This window comes from Anarhichas minor, unplaced genomic scaffold (genome assembly GCF_050575085.1).
Source record: "Anarhichas minor isolate MPS153535 unplaced genomic scaffold, ASM5057508v1 ptg000024l, whole genome shotgun sequence".
NCBI lineage: Eukaryota > Metazoa > Chordata > Actinopteri > Perciformes > Anarhichadidae > Anarhichas > Anarhichas minor.
Window position 1 is genome coordinate 15,237,748 of NW_027466470.1, and position 22,824 is coordinate 15,260,571.

The following is a 22,824-nucleotide window of genomic DNA, read 5'->3' on the forward strand; positions in this document are numbered from 1 at the left end:
AGCAGAAGGATGATGGGGTTGACCGCATCAGTGAGGTTAGACCGCCCCCCCCCTCTCCTCAGGACCAAGCTAAACAAGTTCTTCTGGGCTGTACTGTCCATCAAGGCACTTCAACCCAGACGGAGAGCTTCAATTTAACTGAAGCTATGACCTAACATCACCCACAGACAGTACAGCAGGGGATACGTGTAATGTGAAGGGTGGTTGCTGAGGAAGACGCTGAAAAAAAGACATTTCAACACTGCCGCGGTGTCTGCGGTAACTGGAGCAAGAACAGAGCCATGGGGAGGTTAATGTTGGGAGTTCCTCTCATGCTGCTTGCTGTGATGCTGATGGGCACAGGGGCCAAAAATGTAAGAGATTTTCTTTTTCTTACTGACACAAAATTGTCAGGAGATCTGATTTGATTTAACGAACATCACAGACTCCTATCTGGATATTGCAATGCAAACACTGAATTGTATACTGTCTTTTTTCCAGTAGTGCTTTTATTTCACACTGTACACACTGGAGACACATTCCTGTAATCAATGTCCATATTAGACTGCAGAGATTTGATTAGCTGCTGAGCTACAGTGGTTTATCTGCAAACTTTTATCGGTGAGCTTTGTTCAAGAAAAACCTAGCAGTGTGTTTACCACTCAGCTTTTATCATAACTGTTTCAACTTGCCCTTTTAAGCAATGCATCACACACATTTTAAGTTTTTTTTTTGTATATTTAATGCTGTTTAGTATAACTTTACCTTTTTCTTTCTGAAGCTCTCCGAGGTCCCACACAAAAATCCACCGAATCACTGTTGATAGGAGAACAGCATCATTCTGTAACAGTATGTTCCCTGTGTGTTTCCTGTTGTGTACAATGTGAGCGCCATTCGTTCTACACAGCCTCAACTCACATATACAAGGCTGTGATCTGTTTGTAACTGTAGTGTCTGTGCTTTTAACTTCAAACATCTCTTATCCTGAAGAGATGCAGGTTTTTTTTTTGTTGCAGTCTGTTTGTGCATTTACTTCCATTGTGTACAGTATTCACTCTACTTTGCTATGTTGGTGGGCCTTTTTATGGAAGGTCATGGAAAAAGGAGACAGGATATGGTAGTGGGGAAATAAGCAAAACAGGCCTCACAGCGCCAGAGAAGTTAGCAGAGACATTCATTTAACTATTACTGTAGCTCCACATTTTTAGTCCATTAGCTTCTCTGAGCCTTTTCCTCTGCTGATAAGCAGAAATATTTACAGCCTTTAAATTCCACTGTAAGGAGGTGTAAGCCTTTATCAGTGGTGAATTATGAGTGCTTTTGAAAAATTGCTTCCACGAATCCTCCACACATCCTCCCAAAGTAAACTCTTCACTGCGCAAAATAACAAATAACACATTCTCGATCGGCACAGTGTTTGTAAAAGTTGCAGTTGATTGTGCAACACACCTGTGGGGTGGACCCTCCTGTGGGATATAGAGCCACTTGACTCCTTTTGTTACCAGTTTCCACAATATGGTTTACGGTTGATATAAATTAAATTGGTTTACAGTGGTATGGGGAAGCATGGTTTTCTTCCAAAAAAGGGGCATGACCGTAAACATTTGGGAACCACTGCTTTCTAAATGGATGCAAATTCGAATTAATTGGACACCTACACAATACATATTGAACACTGAAACAATGTCTTCTTTTTTTAGTGTGTGTGCAATGGGAAATCAAGGTGCCGCTGTGCAGGAGTGAAAGGCAGCAGGGTGAGTGGATCATCTATTGTCGTAAAAGTCATCAACACTGGGGTTTACTATTAATATTTGATTTGAATATATTATCGAATCTTTTTACTTTGCATTTCCTACTGACACAGCAAAATGTCTTTTGTGAAAAGGGCCTATTGTATTTGTTACTACTACCACTTAGATATGATTCATTCATCATCTGTGAAGCAGACCTCACAGATTTACGCACAGTGCGACTGTCAAACCTAAAAACACCACACTGTACAGCAATTTGTCACAATCAAAACGCCTCAGGTGCAGCTGCCAGGTGCTACACTATAGTCAGATCTTGATAGATCGTAGTTGAAAAAAAGCATTAAAAGCTTCTTTTTTTTTAGTGTGTCAACAATCTTTATAAGTATTTTAGCCTTTTCAAGAGAGACCAGCTGTTTCATTTTTAATCAACCTGCAGTTAGCTGAAAGCAGAGAGAGCAGAACACATGAAACCTCTTTAGTCTAATGCAGCTCTACCTCAGTAACGGACTGCAAAAAATCATTTGACTGTAAAATCTGTATATTTTGAAAATACACATACAATGTGTCTATTTTCATGTGTCCAGCTAAACAACTCAAGACTACGTATTTGTAATATTTACAAAATGTGTTTATTGACCTTCAATAGTGATTGTTTTCATTATCACTTTGTTGAAAATCACTGTCAAAAGCATCACCCACAAAGTTTTTAACAGGTCTTTCAATACAGGAACAACAATTTCAACTATATCATTAAGTGTTAGCTGTTATATGTTTGTTTCCAGTAGCAATATTTGGAAACTTATGAGTAAAAAAGCTTATATTTTCAACCATGATCAGCTAAAATATACAGAAACTTGTGATTTTTTCTCTCTCTCTCTCTCTCTCTCTCTCTCTCTCTCTCGCTCTCTCTCTCTCTCTCTCTCTCTCTCTCTCTCTCCCTCCCTCTCTCTCTCTCTCTCTCTCTCTCTCTCTCTCTCTCTCTCTCTCTCTCTCTCTCTCTCTCTCTCTCTCTCCCCTCCCTCCCTCTCTCTCTCTCTCTCTCTCTCTCTCTCTCTCTCTCTCTCTCTCTCTCTCTCTCTCTCTCTCTCTCTCTCTCCCTCTCTCTCTCTCTCTCTCTTTCTTTCACATATACTCACAGGGAGACAAAGGTTTTCCCGGAGTTCCAGGTCCCTCAGGGATAGAGGGCCGTCGTGGATCAGATGGTCATCCTGGGCCTTTTGGACCAAAGGTAGAATTCCAGCCGGGCTCTTGTAGCTCCTTCTGTATAATATGTATATCTTCCAATCCAACGCTGTTGTCAGAGGGCAACCTTGACTGAAACTGCGTATCGACTGTGTTGAATTACACTTTCTCCTTGTGTACCTAGACATCACTTTTAGTTGTGCTTGTACTACATCATACCAGATCACAAAGATTAATTATAGGTTTCTGTCTTTGACAGGGCAACACTGGGCCTGATGGACTGGAGGGGCCAAAAGGCGATCCGGTAACATAACTGTGTTATCCAAGCTTGTCTTTTTGGATATATATGATCTGGTCTTAGTGTGTAAACATAACTCAATTTATGTTTAACATGGCTTCTGTCTAATATGTATATCAGGGTTCCTGCCTTCATTGAAAACCTGGAAAAGTTATGAGAATTTTTTGAAATTATGTCCATAAAAATGTGTGGGAACCCTGGTATGTGTACAGACAAAGTGCAAGCATAGGTATCCACTCTGTAGCTCCTGAGTGCCTTTTACAATGTTTACTGGTTTTGTTACTGTCATTACAGGGACCTGAGGGCAAAGAAGGGTTTGCTGGGTCTCATGGTTTACCGGTGAGGTATCTTACTCTCTCATCCATTTTCCAGTTTCACTCTGTTCGTCATCTGATTTCTGTATTGTGTAAGTGCACGTTCCCGCATATGTTTACAGATGCTTGTTACTTTTTTTTAACTTCCGCTGATTATGCTCTTACAGGGTATCCCAGGTCTTCAAGGGCCTCCAGGAGCCGCAGGGGTCCACGGCTGCAATGGAACTGATGTGAGAAAATATTTCATATTTTAGTATTTCTTTCATGTGATAGTTTTAGCTCATTTGTCAGATGCTCGCATTGCGGAGCTTTGAGTAGAGGGCTTTTCAATTACACTTTCTTCTTACACAAACATGAACCAGTTTTTGCCCCAGTTTGAACCAGTTTTTGCATACTTTGAACACATTATACTTTTAGGGAGAAGAGGGACCTCCTGGTGTTCCCGGCGTCCATGGCATCGATGGAAGTGCAGTAAGTTCTTTATGTTTTGTTTAATTATTTTGTGATCAGATACAGTGTTGTGATTTGTTACTTTAGTGTTTTGCTTACTGCTGTACTTAAAATGAACCATCAAGGAATATGAGAACTGTTTGTTCCCTCAGCTTTATCTTTACTTTACAGGGTCCACCTGGCCTGCCTGGACCTAAGGTAATAAAATGTATGCTGCGCCACCCACGGTCAGCTGTTTAGTACTTTGTGTATTTGGGAAGAGCGGAACTGCAGAATCACTCAGCAATTACTGCCTTTCAAGGAGTTTATTAGCAGGATCCTGATGCACCAAGAAAAACATGATGCTGCACTAGCAGGTGCCCTCTCTGCCTCCCCAAGCTCCCAGAGCTCATTTTGTCCGTAGTCCATGTGAGACCAATAAAGATTTTTCTTTCTTTTGTTCCTTCTATCAAGTCCATCCTTCCACTTTTATTTACAGCAAGAAATGTGTTCATTCTCAAATCTAATTTCCAGGACAAATACTTTTCATTTAGTGTTACTAGCGTGTACATTATAGACGTACTACATCAGAAAGTAAGTTTTCTTGAGAGCATTATGATCCATAAATAAGCTGTAATTTTACCGTGTACATGTTAAATTTGATTTTGCACTATGAACTGGATCAAAAGTGCTTTAATTTCACCTATGGCATCACAAACAGTACTATACCGTAACTACTGTTGTATATAAAGTGTTCACAGACACCTCAATGACAGTATGCATGATGAGACAGAGTCATCTCCAATAGAGGCAGCCCCTCATTCTAATTCTGAACCCATGCATTCATGTCAAGTGCCCAGATACATAAAGATCAATCCTGCAGAGCCCAACTGTCAACTACAACTATGAAGAATTATTACATATTCCATGCAGTACTACTGCATACCTGTAATCATCAAGTATTGTAACACTAAATTCAGGAGTTTTAACAACAAAATATGAAATAAACTGACTTCCTTTATTTCACAGGGTGAATCGCAGGTATCAGCAAATGCAATACCAGGCCCACCTGGGCCACCAGGGAGGGACGGACAGCTGGTAACTATTTGAAATTACATTAAAATTAATGACGTTCTTTTTCTATAATATTTTCCATCACAGTTGAAGACATTTTCCAAAAAGTAGAGGTATAAAAAGTAGTACTAGATTTGATTTTCTTTCTATATTTATGTGTATTTTAGGGACATCCAGGTTTCCCTGGAGAGGATGGACGACCAGGGGACCCTGGACCACAGGGCTCTGTCGTGAGTAACGTTTTTTGGGTTGCCTTGCACAGAGTACATATGGCACTCTGGAATATTTATCGTGTGATGTTTGGCATAACTGCATTCTTTATGAACAGGGGTTTCCTGGTCGTTCTGGGTATCCAGGATCAAAGGTAATGCTTTAAAAATATATGGATGAATACTTTAGATATGTATGTATACGTGTTTGACAGCTTATACTTGTGATAATGAGTCTAAGTATTTACTGGGTGTCGCAGTGGGAAACCGCAGCTGGGCTTCTTTGTTTTGTCTTCAATTATCATAGTAAGCATTGTTCACACTACCCGGGAAAGTGGAAAACATTTCCTAGCTGTTGTTTTAGTTATTACTGCTGTTTGGCCACAGTGCTTGTTCCTTGGCACTGCAGTATTTTGGAATGTAGTGTGAACATCTACATGTGATACGACTCGTTTCACACGGTGAAAACGGTGGTGATAGGACGTAGTGTATTAGAGGAAGGGCAGTCTAAACCCATCTGTACGATTTGGTATCAACAAAGACGGTGAACGTGGGAGCCTGACCAAAACCGAACTGAGAGAAAAATGTGAGTTTCTGAGAAAGACTGAGAGAACAGGTTAGTTATATAAACAAGTTGCAACTGCTTTCCCACCCTACAGGGTCAAGAAGGCATAGGCGCTACCCCAGGACCTCGTGGACCACAGGTACTTTATTTTTCAGAAACACTGTTACGGTATCAAGGGTTCATTCCCTTAAAGAGGAGAGGATGTAGCATTGTATTTATTTATCTCTCACCATTTCAATAACTCGATGATAACATTTTCATTATAACATGTGCATTATATCTTATTTATGTTTAAGGATGATCTCAATTTGCTTGATATAGGGGAGACCAGGACCACGAGGCCCACCGGGGCCACGGGGTCGGATCAAGGAGTTTTTCACTGAGAGTCTCGTGTTAAAGGTAGAGTATAAGACTGAGGTCAAATCAGCAGCATTTATATATTATATATTCCAGGGTGTGGTTTTCCAATATAGTATTGCAGCAACCTTGCACTGTCCTGAATGTGCCTATAAAGTCCATTTGAGAAATAGCCACTGCACTAAGCCTAATGGTGTCACACTTCACAAGCTGGAACAGTTTCCACATTTTGCAGGGGCTGTGAGAACAGCAGGCTTTTAAACTCGTATTTAGTCAAGGTTCACAGTACCAGCCAGACGGGCTAATTTCTCTTTCATGAAAATGGAAGAAATAAAAGGAAGAAAAAGTAAAAGTCTGCTGATGTGGTGACCTGATAGTGGTGTAAGAGAAAAAGCTCCAGTGTGTCCAAAATGGAAAGACTCATTCTCGCCGCAGCATCAATGCGCTCAGTAAGTTTCATTGTCATGTTTTAATTATAGTTATTAAAATATCTTGGTCTATTCGGGATCAAAATGTTGGACGGACTGCAACTGACGTCTTTGCAACCCATAACATGAGGTTTATGTTTTATTCAGAGTGAAAAAGGAGACAACGGAGACATAGGAATAAAAGGATGCAAGGGTGAATCAGTAAGTTTCTACTAAATTAATGCCATTTGTGGATCTTTGATGTTTTAGATCTCCTTTTACATGTTTGTTCTGCCTTGTTGGAGCTGTGTATTTATCTCTCGGATGTTCTCCTTTCAATCTGTTCTCAGGGAGACCCAGGTTATGGCCATTACACCAAAGGAGCAAAGGGAGACCAAGGACCGGAGGGTCCAGTAGTAAGATAATACATACTTTTTATTCCATTCGACCTTGCATTTAGGCCTCCCTTTCTGATTGTGCATACGTATGAAATGTAGTGGTGTCCAAAAAACAGATATTTGCTTTGTTATTCGACTGTTGCACCATATCTTTCTCCCCACAAAGATGAGATGATTCACCGCATCTCTTTGCATTGAAGGGCCACCAGTAACACTTTGTGAACAGCCTGAGAAAGAGGATGACCAGCAGAGGGCAGTAATGCAGCATTAAACTCAATGGGATTTGCCCCATTGCGACACAAGAAAAGGGATAACAACAAAAAAGAAACCAGACCCTTATTCATTGTTCCTCTGTCAGTTTAATGCATTAATGAGCAACACCTGGAGGATAGACAGTCGTGTTGGGAGGCACTCAGCCAACCGGGTGTTTGCTTGTTAGCATGTAAAGTGATACGCGTGTTTATTTGTGATTTATGTCGCCAAGTGAATGGCTTCGTGAATAATTTAAAGTTAATTTTAGTGTGTGCAGGTGTGATCAAGAATACAAGGTTATTTTACTGTTATTGTACAATAGGGTTATGCAACGACCCATTTTGCTGCGTAAGAAAAACATTCTATAACACTATATATTATCAGTGGAGGTTGGAGGGTAAATTTAAGAGTCTCATAGCCTGAGGAAATGAGCTGCTCTGAAATCTGGTGGTACAACAGCTGATGCTTTTGTAACGCTTGCCAGATGGCACCAGGGTGAACAGGCTGTTGCTGAGGTGGGTATTGACTGTAAATATCATTTGGGCTCTTCGCAGGTTACCTTGCACCTCGCACGGCAGCTGGATTCTCACAATGTCACGAGATCGCTCGAGAAGCGTGGACACCTCCTAGGTGTTTCAGTTCACCAATATCACCGATGCTCAGTAGATGGGTGACAATGATGTACTGAGCCGGTTTAATCACCCGCTGTAGAGCCCTCCTCTTCTGGGCCGTGCACATCCCATAACAGTCTGTCATATTTCCAGTCAGGATGCTTCCTTCGTAAAAGTTAACAAGAACTTTGCACGGGAATTTGGCCCTCTTATGTTTCCTTAAGAAATACAGACGTTTATGAGCTTTCTTCCCCAGGATGGAGATGTGTGATGACCACGTCAGGTTGTTTGTGATGCTGATTCCCAGCAACTTAAAACTGTTCACTTGCTCCACTTCAGCTCCATTGACAGGGGCTGAGTCCTTGCCTTCTTTTCTCTAAAATCAACAATCAGCTTCTTAGTTTTACTGACCTTTAGCAGTAGGTTGTTGTCTGAGCACCACTATGCAAGGTTATTGATTTCGTTGTTCGTAATCCGGGCCGATGACGGTAGTATCATCTGCAAACTTTATATCAAGTAATGGCCTTAACAATTTCATCACTTATTTTGTTAAAAATATAGCTTCAGTCCAAGTTACAGTGCACAGTTTCACCACTACACCCTAGGCCCACCCAGCTACAATGAAGGCTGCTCTGAAACAAGGGGAAGGGTTGAACTATTGGAACAAAAGAGAGAAGGGTACAGCTTTGCCATGCCCTGCAAATATATTGAGAGCGTCCCTAAAGGGGCCAACATGGTATCGCCACATTTTTCTCTTTTTCAATTAACATGAAGACAGCAAGGACGTCTCAGCTGCAGATTCAAAACTGTCATTTTTAGAAATGATTTTATTTCTTTATTTTGAAAGCTCGTGGCATGCACCTGAACTGAGGCCCTGCTTTTAAGAGAGGGGCCCCTGCTAATCACATCGCTCCATATGTAATGAAAGAGGGGCCGCCCCCCAATCCATGACTACTGCTTCCATGACTACTGCCATGTGATGCCAATCAAAACAACACTTTTGATAGTGAAATGAATTAAAGGATGCCCGAGGACCTAAACTATTTCTTTACAGAAAGCAGAACCTGTCTATTCCTCACTGCTGTCCTCAATTGTCCTTACAGGGAAAGGCAGGGAAGGATGGCGATCCTGGACAATCATCTAGGGTACTGTTCTACAATCATATATGTATGCAGAGTCATTATGTTATTATGTGTGTGGCTTTTGAATACAATATATTTTTCTTTAGGGATGGCCTGGCTCCAGAGGTGATCCAGGATATCCGGGGACACCAGGAGGGACGGTCAGTGATCTGTTAGTGCCAGAAACAAGCTTTTAATGGGTTGGTGTGCTTTGTATCATCATCCTTTGATTGTTTACTCCAATATTTAGGGTGAAAAGGGAGATAGGGGTCCCCATGGTCCACCTGGAGATGTGAGTTTATTTTGATGATTTTCTACTGAGTACTCCTGAACTTTATGGTATTTTTAAGCCTGTTTCCAATGCTGTTTTTTCGGAATGAATATTCAGTAAAAGTGTGTTCTACATCACAATTAAAGCCCACTATTCTTGATGATTTATGATTTCACTATGTGCCCCCTGTGGTTTTTGTTTATAGATATTTGGCCCTGTGACTGAGCCACTCAACGGGTACCGTGGAGATCCGGGTTTCCCAGGCTCACCTGGGCTCCCTGGTCGTCAAGGTAGATGAACATAATGCTTTGTAATAATTAGCCCATTAAAATGATCAGTACAGTGACTCTAATACAGAAATAACACAAGTTACCATGCTTTTCTCAGGTGTTGAAGGATTCCCTGGACCTGATGGACCTCCAGGTGTGTAGCGAAGAATCTATCCTCATCCTATCTCTCTATCTCCCTATCATTCTGTACTGTATTTAAAAGTTGCAGTACAACCAACTATGACTTTTGGTTTCCCTAAATATGTTGCTTACAGTCTCTGACTTTACAATACACAGGCCATTCATCTGGGATTTATGTGCCAGGCCCTAGTGGTCCCAATGGGTTTCCAGGCCCCAAAGGGGACCCTGGGGAGCCTGGGGATAGTTATTCGGGACTCCCAGGTCCAGATGGGGATGACGGGTATCAAGGGCCTCCCGGGGATCAGGGCCCACCTGGACCTCCTGAAGACAGAAGTATGTGTAAATGTTTTCCTTCTAAAAAGTAATTTAATCTAAACTACTATTACTTCTACTACCACTGATAATACTACTTCTGGTATTTCTCCCACTTTCAGTAATACCGGTAGTTATTTCAAATATCTTGATTAACTCAACAAACTTCTTGCATATGTGAGAGTACTGTATGTTTTCTGTTTAGTGAAGCTTTCATTTTTTTACTCTTCTATTCTATAGGCTTCTACGCTGTGACTGAGGGCAGTTAGTAGACAATAATGTCTACATGGGATCATTTGACATCTTTTTTTTCTTTTATGTAAAGATAAAATGTCTGCAGTTCTTTTTACAGTAATCCACTGTTATTTCATGTGTCATTTTTATGTGACAAGTGTCAGGGTTTTATGTTGAACAAATGAGTCAACATTTATCTGGCACTTCATGTTGAGAAGAAAAGCAATGCTGGGACATCATAACTAGTAGACTGATGAGTGTTGTTGATGTTTGCTTGTAGCTAACAGGATTACCAAAGGTCTCCCAGGAATGAAGGGAACAAGAGGTATGCCTGGACCCATGGGATATGATGGGTCTTTTGGAATGAAAGGTGGGAAACTAAGCATCATTCCGAAATTAATTGTCACCATTTAATTTGTTACATGTCTTCTGCCCTGCTGATTCCGTCTTGTTAATAAGCTATGCTTGGAGGCTATAATGTGCAGTTGTTGCTGCACAGCAGTTCATGCAGCCCTTTGATGGACTAGAGAGAGTAGAAAAAGAAAACGTTACGCAAACATAATGTTGTGTAATATGAATGGGACTCACTAAAAATGTTCCCATGGTTATTCTTTGTTCAGGAGTGAAGGGGGAGCCCTGTTATGAGTGTATCGGATCAGGATTCCCAGGACCACCGGGTCCACAAGGCCCACCTGGCATCCCTGGTAAATACGTTCACTTCAAGAAAACACAGATTCTACCAAATCCGTCCTTCTTCTACATTCAAATGCGTTTTTAAGTTTTACTGGAAATACTGGAGAGTATGAAATGTTTAAAACTGGAGCAGACATTCTATATCTTTCTGTCGCTCAGGATATAATCAAGGACCAGGTGCTAAAGGTGATCCAGGCTTCCCAGGATCTAGTGGCTTACCTGGAAGACCAGTAAGAAAGCATGTCCTAAAAAAGTACAGTGTAAATCGGACGCAGATGGGTTACTGCGAAGTGTCATGGGAGTAAAGTTTAAAAAAAAATATGAAAATCCCTAAATTAACTCTGTAAGTGGACTACTTGATTACTTTAAGCAAATTATCTAAAGAGCATTTGTAGGAATGATTCTGTCCCGAGCTTTTTAATCCGGATAAACCGTTGGTCACTGTAACCATGATCATTATAAGCGGTTTCCACTGTAGTTTGTTGTTGTTTTGCTTCGGTTTTTTACAAACACTTGTAAACAATAGTTCTTTTCTGAAGGGTCCTATTGGTCAAATGGGATTTCAAGGCCCACCAGGACAAAAGGGTGACTCATATTCGTACGAGACTCCTGGGATAAATGGAGAGGAAGGAGTCCCGGGACAGCCTGGCAGACCTGGTGCAGATGCCCTCCCTGGGTTTCCTGGACTACCTGGTCGCAAGGGCGATCAAGGACCTCCAGGGGATTCGGTGAGAAGGTTTTGACAGACTTGAGTTTGATGTGCCATATATATTTTGCCATTTGCACATGTTTATGTTTAAAATTTCTTAAATTCTCAGACGTGTGCGTGAGCCAATCCAACAGATTATGTATTTTTAGTGGCTGTCAGAATAAGGTCTCCGTTTTCTCTCTAGTATCCTTTCCATGGTGCAGAGGGAGACCGTGGTTTCCCAGGACCACATGGTTCTTTAGGCAGACCAGGAACAGTCGGCTACCCTGGGCCAGTGGGATATGGGCCTGCTGGACTTCCGGGAAGTACAGGAGATGTTGGGGTACCTGGCCTGCCAGGACAACCTGGGATTCCTGGTAAAGAAACACATTGACCAGTATACAATTTGACAGACACTTATACATAAACACACAAGATAGAATCCTTTCTTCTCTCACTCCTTCATTGGTAGGCCAGAAAGGCGAACCTAGCCACATCCACACCATAGGACTTCCTGGACCACCTGGATTTAAAGGTCTGCCTGGTTCACCTGGAAGACCAGGTAAGCATAGCTGTATGACTGATTGATTAACAGATATATAAATGTCAGGATGAATGGGTGGATGGTCTTTAAGTTACCATACAATAGATCAATAGAGCGTGTCTGATACTTACCAACAAACATCCAGGTAATCACGGAGTACCAGGTACCCCAGGAATACCAGGTTTTCGAGGACAGAGGGGAGAAAGTGGTGAGGTGTCATTTCCTGGAAGGCAGGGGATCCCTGGACAGAAAGGTAATCCATGTGCTTTGGAGCTCAAGCCAAAAAAAGACAAGCAGATAACAAATTCAAGATTCTCAGTTCTTCTATTCTATACAATGTGTGTGTGTGTGTGTGTGTGTGTGTGTGTGTGTGTGTGTGTGTGTGTGTGTGTGTGTGTGTGTGTGTGTGTGTGTGTTGGTCAGGCAACAAGGGGCAACCAGGTCTCACAGGCTTTCCAGGGACCGGCTTGTCCGGTCGGCCAGGGTCACAAGGCATTCCTGGTCCTGCAGGACTGAAGGTCAGAGACACAAACAGAATATGCCATATATTTCGTCGACTGCATTGAACATATATAGTACAGTATTGGCCATTTATGTGAAAGCAAAGTAAAAGGTAAAACTAAAGGTATACTGTTTTAACACTTGATTCCAGGGTTTACACTGATACAAACACAAGATACATTATATCAAAGGTACCCTGTAATGCTATCTGTCTGAATATGATGTAATTTCTGTTGTGGGAGATTAGACAGAGAGCTTGATGAGAAGATCTCTAAACAGTGAATAGGAAGCTAAAGTCTGTAGTCGTATAGCTTAGAGACTTGAAATCGGTAAACAACTAGCCTGGCTCTGTCCAAAGGCAACAAAATCTGACTACCAGTATTATGCGTATTATGCGTATTATTTTACCGGTAGTGTTTGTGCTAAGCTAACCGGCTCATGGCTGTAGCTCAATTTATATTTTACGGACATGAGCATGGTAAGTGTTATGGAGATGTTATGTGTTCAGTGTTACGTCTGTTATGGAGAGAATATGTTTGGTTTAAGAGAACAAGCAGAAAAGTGAGATTGTTTAAAAAAAGTGTCATGACTTTATTGGTTGTACGTTATATTTAGTAGGTCAGATTAAAATCATCACTATAGACCCACCTTTTTTTAATGAAGTAACATATTTGCAGGACATCCAAGATGTTTGGTATTTCATTTGGGTTTTTAAAATTGATTTTGTGTCTTTGTAGCACTTTTTGCTGCCATAAATGATGTATAGGTTATAATAAAAGTTCACCCCTGTTAAGGACTCTTCAACAGGAACAGACAGCTGTTTCAGTACCACAGACAGCTCCCTCTGACTTCTCTGCAGATATTAGTTTCTCTGTGTTTGACAGTAAAGTGAAAAGTCATGATAGACAAATAGCACAGCACTAGAACAATGGCATACTGCAAGCACATCAAAATGTGTCAATATGAATAAATAAATACTCAGGGTGACGGTGGCTCTGGATACCGTGGCCCCCCAGGACCCCCTGGGCCTCCAGGAGAAGACGGAGCTCAGGGGCCCGTAGGAGATCCTGGGATCTTTGGCCTACCTGGGAACCCAGGAGTACATGGAAGTCCAGGTTTTCCAGGAGAAAAGGGTACAGTACTCATGAATCATATATAAATCTGCAGCCTGCAGAGAGACATAAATACTTGTATGGTTCAAACGCAAACACATGTGCATTCAATCATACATATTCATACAAAGACATCTATTAAGTGCTTGATTCTATGTTGTCTACGTACAGGAAGTAAAGGTTCTGTAGGCCCCCCAGGACTACCTGGTAACAAAGATTCATGTAAAGGTGATTTACCTGGGCCAGGGGGACCACAAGGACCAGATGGGTTTCCAGGACATCCAGGTCAGTGTATATTGAAGTCATGTGATGTACTTATCTGACAGCTCCAGAGGGACAAAGAATGCAGAAGGTGAAAGATAAAAAAGGACAAAATGTGGAAATGTCTCCCCCATAATTCAACACTGTCCAACAAATTTAGACAGAATAACGACTTTTCAACATCCCCTTACCGCCATATTGTCCTCTGCTCCCCACCTCTATTTTGCTCTGTCTGTCTGTCTCTCCACTTCCAGGACCCGATGGCTCCCCCGGTGAGAAGGGGAACCCAGGTTTGCCAGGGTTTGGTCGTCCTGGCGTCCCCGGTGAACCTGGTGTTCTTGGGCCATCAGTGCCGGGTTCTCGTGGGCTCACTGGACAAAAAGGGATCACGGGACAAAACGGCCTGCCCGGTCAACCAGGTATACGGCATTGTGTCTCTGACAGGCTAAACGGCTTTTGAATTAATTGTTTAATACATGACAGATGTGAAGTGAAGTTTGTCAACTTTTGAATTCTTTTTTGGTATTCCCTGCCTTAACCATATTATGTATCAGCAAACATTATATCCATTATATTGTCGAATATTGTAAGTATTTGTCGACTTATAGCTTGTTTTCACTTGCATTTCCTCAGGACTGAGAGGAGACCCTGGACCAGATGGGTTACCAGGATATGGTTCAGATGGGTTGCCTGGAACTTTAGGACCACCAGGCCAAATAGGTAAAGCACAAATGCAAACACACACACACACACACCTTCACATACAAATAGATCACTGTACCATGTATCAACTACACATGTTTAACATATATGGATAGATTAAGAAAGTTAAAAAGTCTTGCGTCAGAACTGAAACAATGGTTGGTGATTCGTTGTAGTTGTATGTGAGGTGTACAGTTAAGTATGATGGAGTCAACGCCCCCATGATTGTTTCCAGGTGCCCCCGGCCCAGATGGAGCCAGGGGTTCCTGGGGTCCTCCAGGTATGAATGGCGAACCAGGTCCCAGAGGTCCTCCAGGCCTTGCATCACCACAGACAATAGATGCTTTTGGGCCCCCAGGGGACCCTGGCAATCCGGGTAAGCTTTAGTAAATTTTTCCCATTAAAATATCATTCCACAACCGCTTACATTTGTTTCACAAACCATTACAACTCAAATGTTTTTGGAGATCTTTTTTTAACTCAGATTTTGGTACCTCAGGACATAACCTCTTGCAAGAGTGCATGTGAAGTCATAAATGCAGTCGTTGTGAGTCTTACTGTTGTATTGTTTAGTATAGCCTATAACTCTATCTGTACTTTGTCAGGTTACCCTGGTCTATCTGGTGCCAATGGAGATAATGGAAGTATTGGACCAAAAGGGCAGAGAGGGACAGCTGGAGCACCAGGGGGTCCTGGACAAAGAGGTTTGAATTTTGTTTCACATTTGTAACTATACTATTGTGAGTATTTTGGTTCACCAAATCATCAAGTTTTGAGACTTAATTTGTGCTGTGTGCCTTTCTCTGTCCAGGTCCTGCAGGTGATCCAGGTGTTGATGGACTAGTTCTCTCAGGGGGAAGTCGAGGACCTGCTGGAGCTCCAGGAGACCCGGGAGTCAAAGGGCCTCCAGGTAAGCCCTAAACCTTAGTTTAGGGCTATACACACTGATTGCTTTAATACAAATTCTGTAACCTCACAAATGAAAGTATAGTAATACTACTAAATAGCTCTACATTTGCAGATTTAGATTACCATTAAAGGGTCACAAAATAGGTGTAAAATGTATATTTTTAATAATCTAGCAGTACACAACTGCAGCTGTAGATATCAAGGTCTCTTTCATTGTATCTTACCAAAAATATATTTTTTATTTTAACCCTCACAGGCCCAAGGGGAATAAAAGGAGATCAAGGAATATCTGGAGGGTCAGGTCTAGATGGTGCACCAGGTCCAACTGGTAACAAAGGCATTAATGGAGAGCCAAATTACAGTGGATATGGATGGCCTGGACCAGTAGGACAAAAGGTACAAATCACTGGTTTAGAAAGTTTTTGTAGAGTACAATGTCTTAAAATAAGAAAATAATGATGATTTCTCTCTCTTCTCCTCTTTGTCGCTCTTCTTGTCCTCAGGGTGAACCAGGATCAACCAATACGTATGTGATGAAGGGTCAGAAAGGACAACCTGGTTCTTTTGGATCTTTAGGTTTACCAGGATACAGTGGAGCCAAAGGAAACCCAGGACCTGACGGACAAAATGGTTACTACTGGTCATGAAAATAAGGCAGCTCAGGATTTTTGAATGTTTTGCTCATAATCGGTTAACCTCTCACCCCTCTCCTGACCCTCCCCCTGCTCTTCCAGGTCCATCAGGCTATCAAGGGCCTAAAGGTTCCAATGGACCTCCAGGAAACAAAGGACAGAAAGGACCCAATGGACCGGCAGGTAAAGTGTCTTTAGAAGTACTTGATTTTAAATATTATATTAAAGAAGGAACCCTTACATTTTACTAAATCAATGAACAACACATCCCTGTGCTGCCTACAGTCTAATCTTTACTCTCATCATGTTTAAAAGGCAAGCAGCTTGTATCGGTATTGTTCACTGTTTTATTTCATTTATACTTTCTTTGAAGCTTGACCTCAGCCTTCCTTTTTTCTTGTCTGTTTGCCTCAGGTGACGCAGGCCTGCCGGGTGTCGGTAGTTATCCAGGTGCTAAAGGCAATCAGGGCCGGGATGGGATCCCTGGACCACCAGGGCAGAAAGGAGACACCAGTAAGAGGAATCCTGCATGAAAAGTGTTGCAAGGCTCTATGAGCTCATGCACATCCTGTATAATACACACCTACAATCATCATAGTCTGTATTTTATGTATGGCCCGTAGAAAAAGATGTCTTTCATGGCTACTGCCAAAACTCACCTATCCTCCATCTCTCCTCTGTAGACATTATAGGAGGGACACCTGGTAGACGTGGCAACACAGGTCAACAAGGTGAGTCTCAGGTAAATGACATCATCCTTTTCAAGACTTTTACAAAATTGTGTCAGTCATATATTTTTATACTTAGCGTGACACTGGTCTAGAAAAACCTCAGATTTATGGTCTGGGTTTTACACTCCACGTGTAATGATAGTGCCCATATGATGACTGTTGTGTACATGTTTCTCATGAACACCTTCATAAAAACCTTAAAATGTTCTTAGGTTAAATGCCAAATACCCATATATAACACATGCACATCACTATTTGTATCATTGTGGTTTACACCAAATAAACAATGATAAAATGATGATCTAATACCTTAAATCTTTACAAAAATGTTGTCAATATAGATCGAGACCAACCAAAAAACCTACATTCTTCCCTGCTGATTACTATTGTTGACATTTGTGCACATCTGTGTATTTCTACACTGTAGGTCTTCCCGGGAACCCTGGTCCCCCTGGCTTGTTTCTCACAGGGAGTCCTGGACCAATAGGAGACAGAGGATTTCCAGGTTCAACTGGGGTCTCTGGTCGGAGAGGAGTACCAGGAAGGGAAGGGGCTTGTGTTCCTGGGTCAAAAGGAGACCACGGTCATCCTGGCAATCCTGGTGGCCCAGGTGAGGATGCACTGCTGGTGGACTTAAGGGTCTCACATACCTTTTTCTGGAAGTGACACAAAATCATAGCACAATATCAGGACTGAAGAGGTTATTATGCATGATAGAACTCTTCTTAGTATATTGGATGTAACCTGATATTATAGGTTAGCCATTTTCTTCATAATACTTTTAAAAATGTCAAAAAAAAACTACCAAAATATATTTTGAGATATTAGTTCCTTATTTTCTTTGCTTGGTTCTCAGTTGTCACATCTGTACTTTCATGATAATTATATGACTCTCTCCTCCTTACTGTATATGCAGGGTATCGTGGCTTACCTGGCCTTCCAGGTCCCACAGTGCCGGGGTTAAACGGAGACAGAGGGGACCCAGGTCTTACAGGAGCCCCAGGCTATAGTGGACCACGAGGAGATCCAGGCCCTGAAGGACCACCGGTAAGTGAGCCTTACATTTATCTTTTGAAGAAAATAGTCTTTCAAAGGAGAATTAAGATTCAAGCCTTTATGCATTCATATTTGTATTTTAACAAATGAGGTGTGATTTTCTTACAAACAAACATTGAAAAATGCAGTTAAAAATACACAAACTAAAAATGAGAGCTTCACAACAGAAGCTCAGTCTTCCAAATCTTGCTGCTCTTCTAAAAGTCTAATCTTCGACCTTTCATTGTTTCATTTTCCTCTTGAGGGTCCAAGAGGCAGACCTGGAGGCCCGGGACCAATAGGTGATTCTGGTCCACCTGGAATCCATGGGCTCCCTGGTAATCTATCATTTCAATCATAGCCTAGAGATTAGGTATTCTCTTTGAATTCTTCCCCAGACAGCAGCAGATCTGTCACCACAGAAGAGTAACAATCGTCAAAAACAATTGATGTATGTTCACACAACTGAGATGAAATACAAATTGGACAGAAAACCAAGCGGACAGAGAAAAATAAATTTCACTTTTCTTCTGTGATATCCAATCAGATGTGATTCATGCAATAGGGTGTGATGGGCAAGTTAATTCCCTTAAAATCTATTCATGACTTGTGTGTTTTAGGTGTCGAGGGAGACCCTGGATACATCCCTGGCCCTCCTGGTCCACCTGGGGCGAAAGGCTTTCCTGGACGACCTGGTGCGGCAAACGTTTGTTTTACTACTGTTAAAAATAACCAGGAATAAAACTGAGCCTTGTGATTATCTCTCAGACGTAATACACTTCTACATCTTAACAGATATCAGTTAGGACTCGCAGCAGAGATGCAATACTCTACCCATCACCGTCAGATTACCTGTCTAGCACTTGATTACGTTAACTGTTGTCCCATCTGCATTACTGGCATTAACTCCTTCTAGATCAGCCATGGCACACAGGCATTATGTATTTTGGGAAATAGCTTTGTAAATGCTCCTGCTGTGTCACTACAGGATTAAAAGGTGATCCAACATATGGCACGGTGATATATGAACCAGGATCTCCCGGCTCACCTGGTCCCTCTGGCAATCGAGGAGCCCCGGGGAACACTGGACCATCAGGACCACCAGGCCAACCAGGTCCAAAATAATATTTCAGCTTAATCTATGCATTGATTTTTAAGATGTGCTATTTTCTATTGCTTGTTAAAACTATATCATGTCACGTCCGTGAAGCTGGTTTTCTTTCCTTGTCTTTTTTTCTCTGTCTATTTGTAAGGGACAAGAACAGAGACACCTTGACAATTGCTGAAGCAGTGTGCGATGTTTTTTTATATGTGTATATGGCTGAAGCTCATTTCCAACACCAGTCCCTCGATGGGCATTTCTTTCTGTCCCAGGTCAGTCAGGCGTCAAAGGCCAGCGTGGTTCCAGCCCAGATGGCCATCCTGGATTTACTGGACTCAAAGGAGACACAGGACAAGCAGGACTGCCAGGTGTGTGCATGTGTGTGAGTTGAAAGGTGTGTTTCTGTGTGCAGACCATGATGTTATGTCATGATAATAACTATAGGAATTTGCTGCGATGCCTGTCTAAAGCACATGTGACCACAGCACTGGGCATGGGAGGGATTTAGCGGAAGACCTGAACCTTGTGACACACCCTCCTGGTGACCATATTGAAAATACACTCCTCAGTCCAACAGTGAGCGTTAGCAGTGACTAAGACTGAAGTACATCTCCCAACCCCCCCCCCCCCCCCCCCCCCCCCCAAAAAAATGTTTTTAATTAGTGTTTCCTCTGCAGGTTCAGAAGGCAGACCTGGAGACCCAGGCAACAAGGGTCATCCAGGGTTGCCAGGCAGAGGTGGTCCAGGTTATGTTGACAGTTTCCTGATCGCCAGACACAGTCAGAGCACAAGTGTCCCTGACTGCCCTCGTGGCACCAGCCTCATCTACTCTGGTTACTCCTTCCTCTTCATCAACGGAAACGAGAGAGCCCATGGTCAGGACCTTGGTAAGAGCACGGAAACCTTCCTTTTCTCAACAGAAACACTGTACAGAGTCTGCATCTTAAAAACCCATGTCTTTGCTGTTTGCTTGAGTCATTTCGTGACCCCGTCTCTCAGGCACCACGGGAAGCTGTCTCCCCCGTTTCTCCACCATGCCCTTCCTGTTCTGTGACACGGAGAGTAACTGCCGCTATGCTTCTCGTAACGACTACTCCTACTGGCTGTCCACTGACACTCCTATGCCTACCAACATGGCCTCCATCACAGGGGATACACTGGCCTCCTACATCAGCAGGTGGGGCAGGAGCATGCACACATACACACAGTGACAGAGACATATCAATTACTTGGGGCAGTTTTAATGTGGATTTCTGTATGCATGTGTGGTTTAGGTGCTCAGTGTGTGAAACCACCTCCAACGTCATAGCCGTCCACAGCCAGACAACTCTGACACCTGAATGTCCCCGAGACTGGGAGTCATTATGGACTGGATACTCATTTGTCATGGTAAAGAAGTCTCTGTTTGTTTTTTCAACCTGGATCTTCTCAAAAGCTATTTTCCATGTAACTTGACCTTCATCCGTTCTAGCAAACGGGTGCTGGAGCAGAGGGCTCCTCCCAGCCCCTGGTTTCTCCCGGCTCATGTCTGGAAAATTTCCGCCAAGTGCCGTTCATCGAGTGTCATGGCAGGGGAACTTGTAACTACTACCCTGATTCCTATAGCTACTGGCTGGCCTCCCTGGACCCCAACAGCATGTTCAGGTAAACTCTTCCCTTCTCTGTTAACAGTCGTGGATGCATGCCATGGGGCATGACTCTCTTTCGCAGTTTAAATCATATTATTCACACGGTTGGGTGTTTCGTGATGACACGAACAGCTGCATATTGCAGAGACATTTTTTTAGCATAGTTTTTTCTTGGTTTTGCTTGTCTGTATGATAATAAAGATGTGCCAAAGAATCAAATTCCTATCCTATGTTGATTTTTTGATTTGGTTATGCTATTATACAGCTGTAATCCAAAACCCTACGTATGATTTATAATGACATTTCTAACATTGGGCTTGTGTGTGTGTGTGTTTTGTTCTCTTCTACAGTAATCCTGTTCCTCACACAGTGAAGGGACTTTCTCTACAAAGTGTCATCAGCCGTTGTCGGGTCTGCAGGAAACCATGGCAACCAACAGATGACAGACGCGGGGACAATTTTTAGCGTTCAGTATTTCCTTTTATCGATGTAATTTTTGAGATCTGAAAATATGAGAAATGTGAGATAAAATAGTCTCGGCAGTTTGTAGTGTGTTTATCCGTTTGTTACACTGGTGCGAGTTACACATCTGTGTTCATGAGTCTTAGCTGTGAATAAAACACATTTCAAGCAAATTGCCAATCACTTTAATTGCAGGTGTTATGTAAGCTCTGATAATAGTGCATATTAAAAGTAATGACACATTTAGTGAGTCACTATATGTTATCGAGGCTGTGGTGGGCCACCTGTGTGAAATTATTCCTGTGACACACGTGGGCCTCAATACCAGCTAGTCATAGCAGTGATAAAGGTACTGCTAGTTGTTGTAGTGATACTAGTAGCAATAGCACCACTGTGCCCATTTCAGTTAGTCTTTTCTTTGAAATGTGTTGTTTTCATCCAGTTTTACTTTATATGCTTGCCAATACTTAACTTGATTTGTCAGTGACACGTTGAACACAGCTAGGCCATCTGACCATGTTCTAACCTAAATTCTGACCAACTGTATGCCGTCATTGATGAAAGCACAACACCATTCTCCTATGTTGCCGTGTCCATGTGACTAAAGGTGCCTTGGATACAAACATGCACCAAATGTTATGATTTTATGCAGACGACGGCCAGGCCACTGAGAAATAATTATCCATACGGTGCTGATGTCAATGAATGACGTAAACAATAATGAGGTCACAGATGACACACACATGTGTTCCTATGATACCTGGAGAGGCGGCATGTTGTAAATGTGACGCTCTCGCTTTGGAATTGTTAGGTTGTTGTGTTTTCACACGCAAATATTGAGTCATTTGTGCCTTCACTCTAAAAGCATTTATTTTCAGTTCCGGCTTGTTAAATGGTGCATGGAAAGGATTAAAGCTTATGACTCATACAGCCTGCAACTTTCTCCAGTCCATTTCTAAATGAACTGTCAGAAGGCTCCCTCTGTGGCTTCCAGACAAAAGAAAATGCACATTAAGATCTTGAGAGATACATTGTGGAATGTTTTTTCTTTTTACATCCCATCTTTCTCCTTTTGGTTTGTCAATTGCAGGAAAAGACATTAAAATAAAATATGAATGGAGAGAAATAATGACTGTTTTAATGGTACGTTAATCTGCCTGTTGATTCTAATGGTTTGAAAGAAGCTGTGATCGAAAACAATGAAGCTAATTTGCAATCCAGAATAGCTTCATTCCTCTTCAACATCTTATTTCTCTGCACTATTCACTCAAGACAAGTATCAGCAGAGCTATACCTCCCGAAGGAGCACTCACTCAAGCTCACTCAACCCTATCTGTCACTGGGATCAATAGATGCAAACTCCACATGCAGCTAAATGCAAAAAAAGGTACAACAGTATCCTCAAACAACAGTGTTCACAATGCCGTTGCTTTTTTGTGCACGCATATTCCAACGTATCGATTGCTCAGAGTCAGAAATAACAAGCAGCCTTTTGTGCTTATGTAAGGGAGGCAGCTAACACGAGTCGCAGCTGAAGAGGAGCTGAACCCTCTTACGGGAATTAAAAAACCTGTGATGAAGTATCACACTGAGTATCACATTTATTTTTGACATTTTTGGGGCAGAATCACGACGGAAAAAAAAAGGATA

At 42.1% G+C, this 22,824-nt stretch overlaps 1 protein-coding gene across 1 annotated transcript; it reads left to right on the forward strand.

Annotated features, from left to right (window-relative positions):
* Positions 1-281: 281 nt before the first annotated feature.
* Positions 282-21,177, forward strand: LOC142956344 (uncharacterized). The gene is made up of 52 exons (XM_076097885.1): positions 282-353; positions 1,680-1,733; positions 2,869-2,958; positions 3,172-3,216; positions 3,505-3,549; positions 3,692-3,754; positions 3,942-3,995; positions 4,146-4,172; positions 4,983-5,051; positions 5,195-5,257; positions 5,356-5,391; positions 5,896-5,940; positions 6,123-6,200; positions 6,734-6,787; positions 6,916-6,981; positions 8,930-8,971; positions 9,055-9,108; positions 9,198-9,239; positions 9,424-9,508; positions 9,606-9,641; positions 9,785-9,961; positions 10,455-10,544; positions 10,795-10,878; positions 11,027-11,097; positions 11,407-11,595; positions 11,761-11,932; positions 12,028-12,117; positions 12,245-12,352; positions 12,523-12,617; positions 13,583-13,733; positions 13,884-13,997; positions 14,228-14,392; positions 14,607-14,693; positions 14,911-15,051; positions 15,281-15,379; positions 15,487-15,585; positions 15,841-15,980; positions 16,088-16,214; positions 16,319-16,399; positions 16,631-16,729; positions 16,900-16,947; positions 17,375-17,557; positions 17,864-17,994; positions 18,248-18,320; positions 18,603-18,677; positions 18,971-19,096; positions 19,357-19,452; positions 19,762-19,971; positions 20,084-20,261; positions 20,359-20,473; positions 20,556-20,728; positions 21,063-21,177. Exons 1-52 carry the CDS (start codon positions 282-284, stop codon positions 21,175-21,177), a joined length of 5,022 nt encoding a protein of 1,673 aa, XP_075954000.1.
* Positions 21,178-22,824: the final 1,647 nt, after the last annotated feature.

Bases quoted from the DNA above. Each gene is read 5' to 3' on its own strand.
- LOC142956344 (XM_076097885.1), top strand. From the start codon at position 282: ATGGGGAGGTTAATGTTGGGAGTTCCTCTCATGCTGCTTGCTGTGATG. The intron at 2,959-3,171 runs GTAGAATTCCAG...TGTCTTTGACAG, and splicing joins CTGGGCCTTTTGGACCAAAG to GGCAACACTGGGCCTGATGG. The intron at 12,353-12,522 runs GTAATCCATGTG...TGTGTTGGTCAG, and splicing joins GGGGATCCCTGGACAGAAAG to GCAACAAGGGGCAACCAGGT.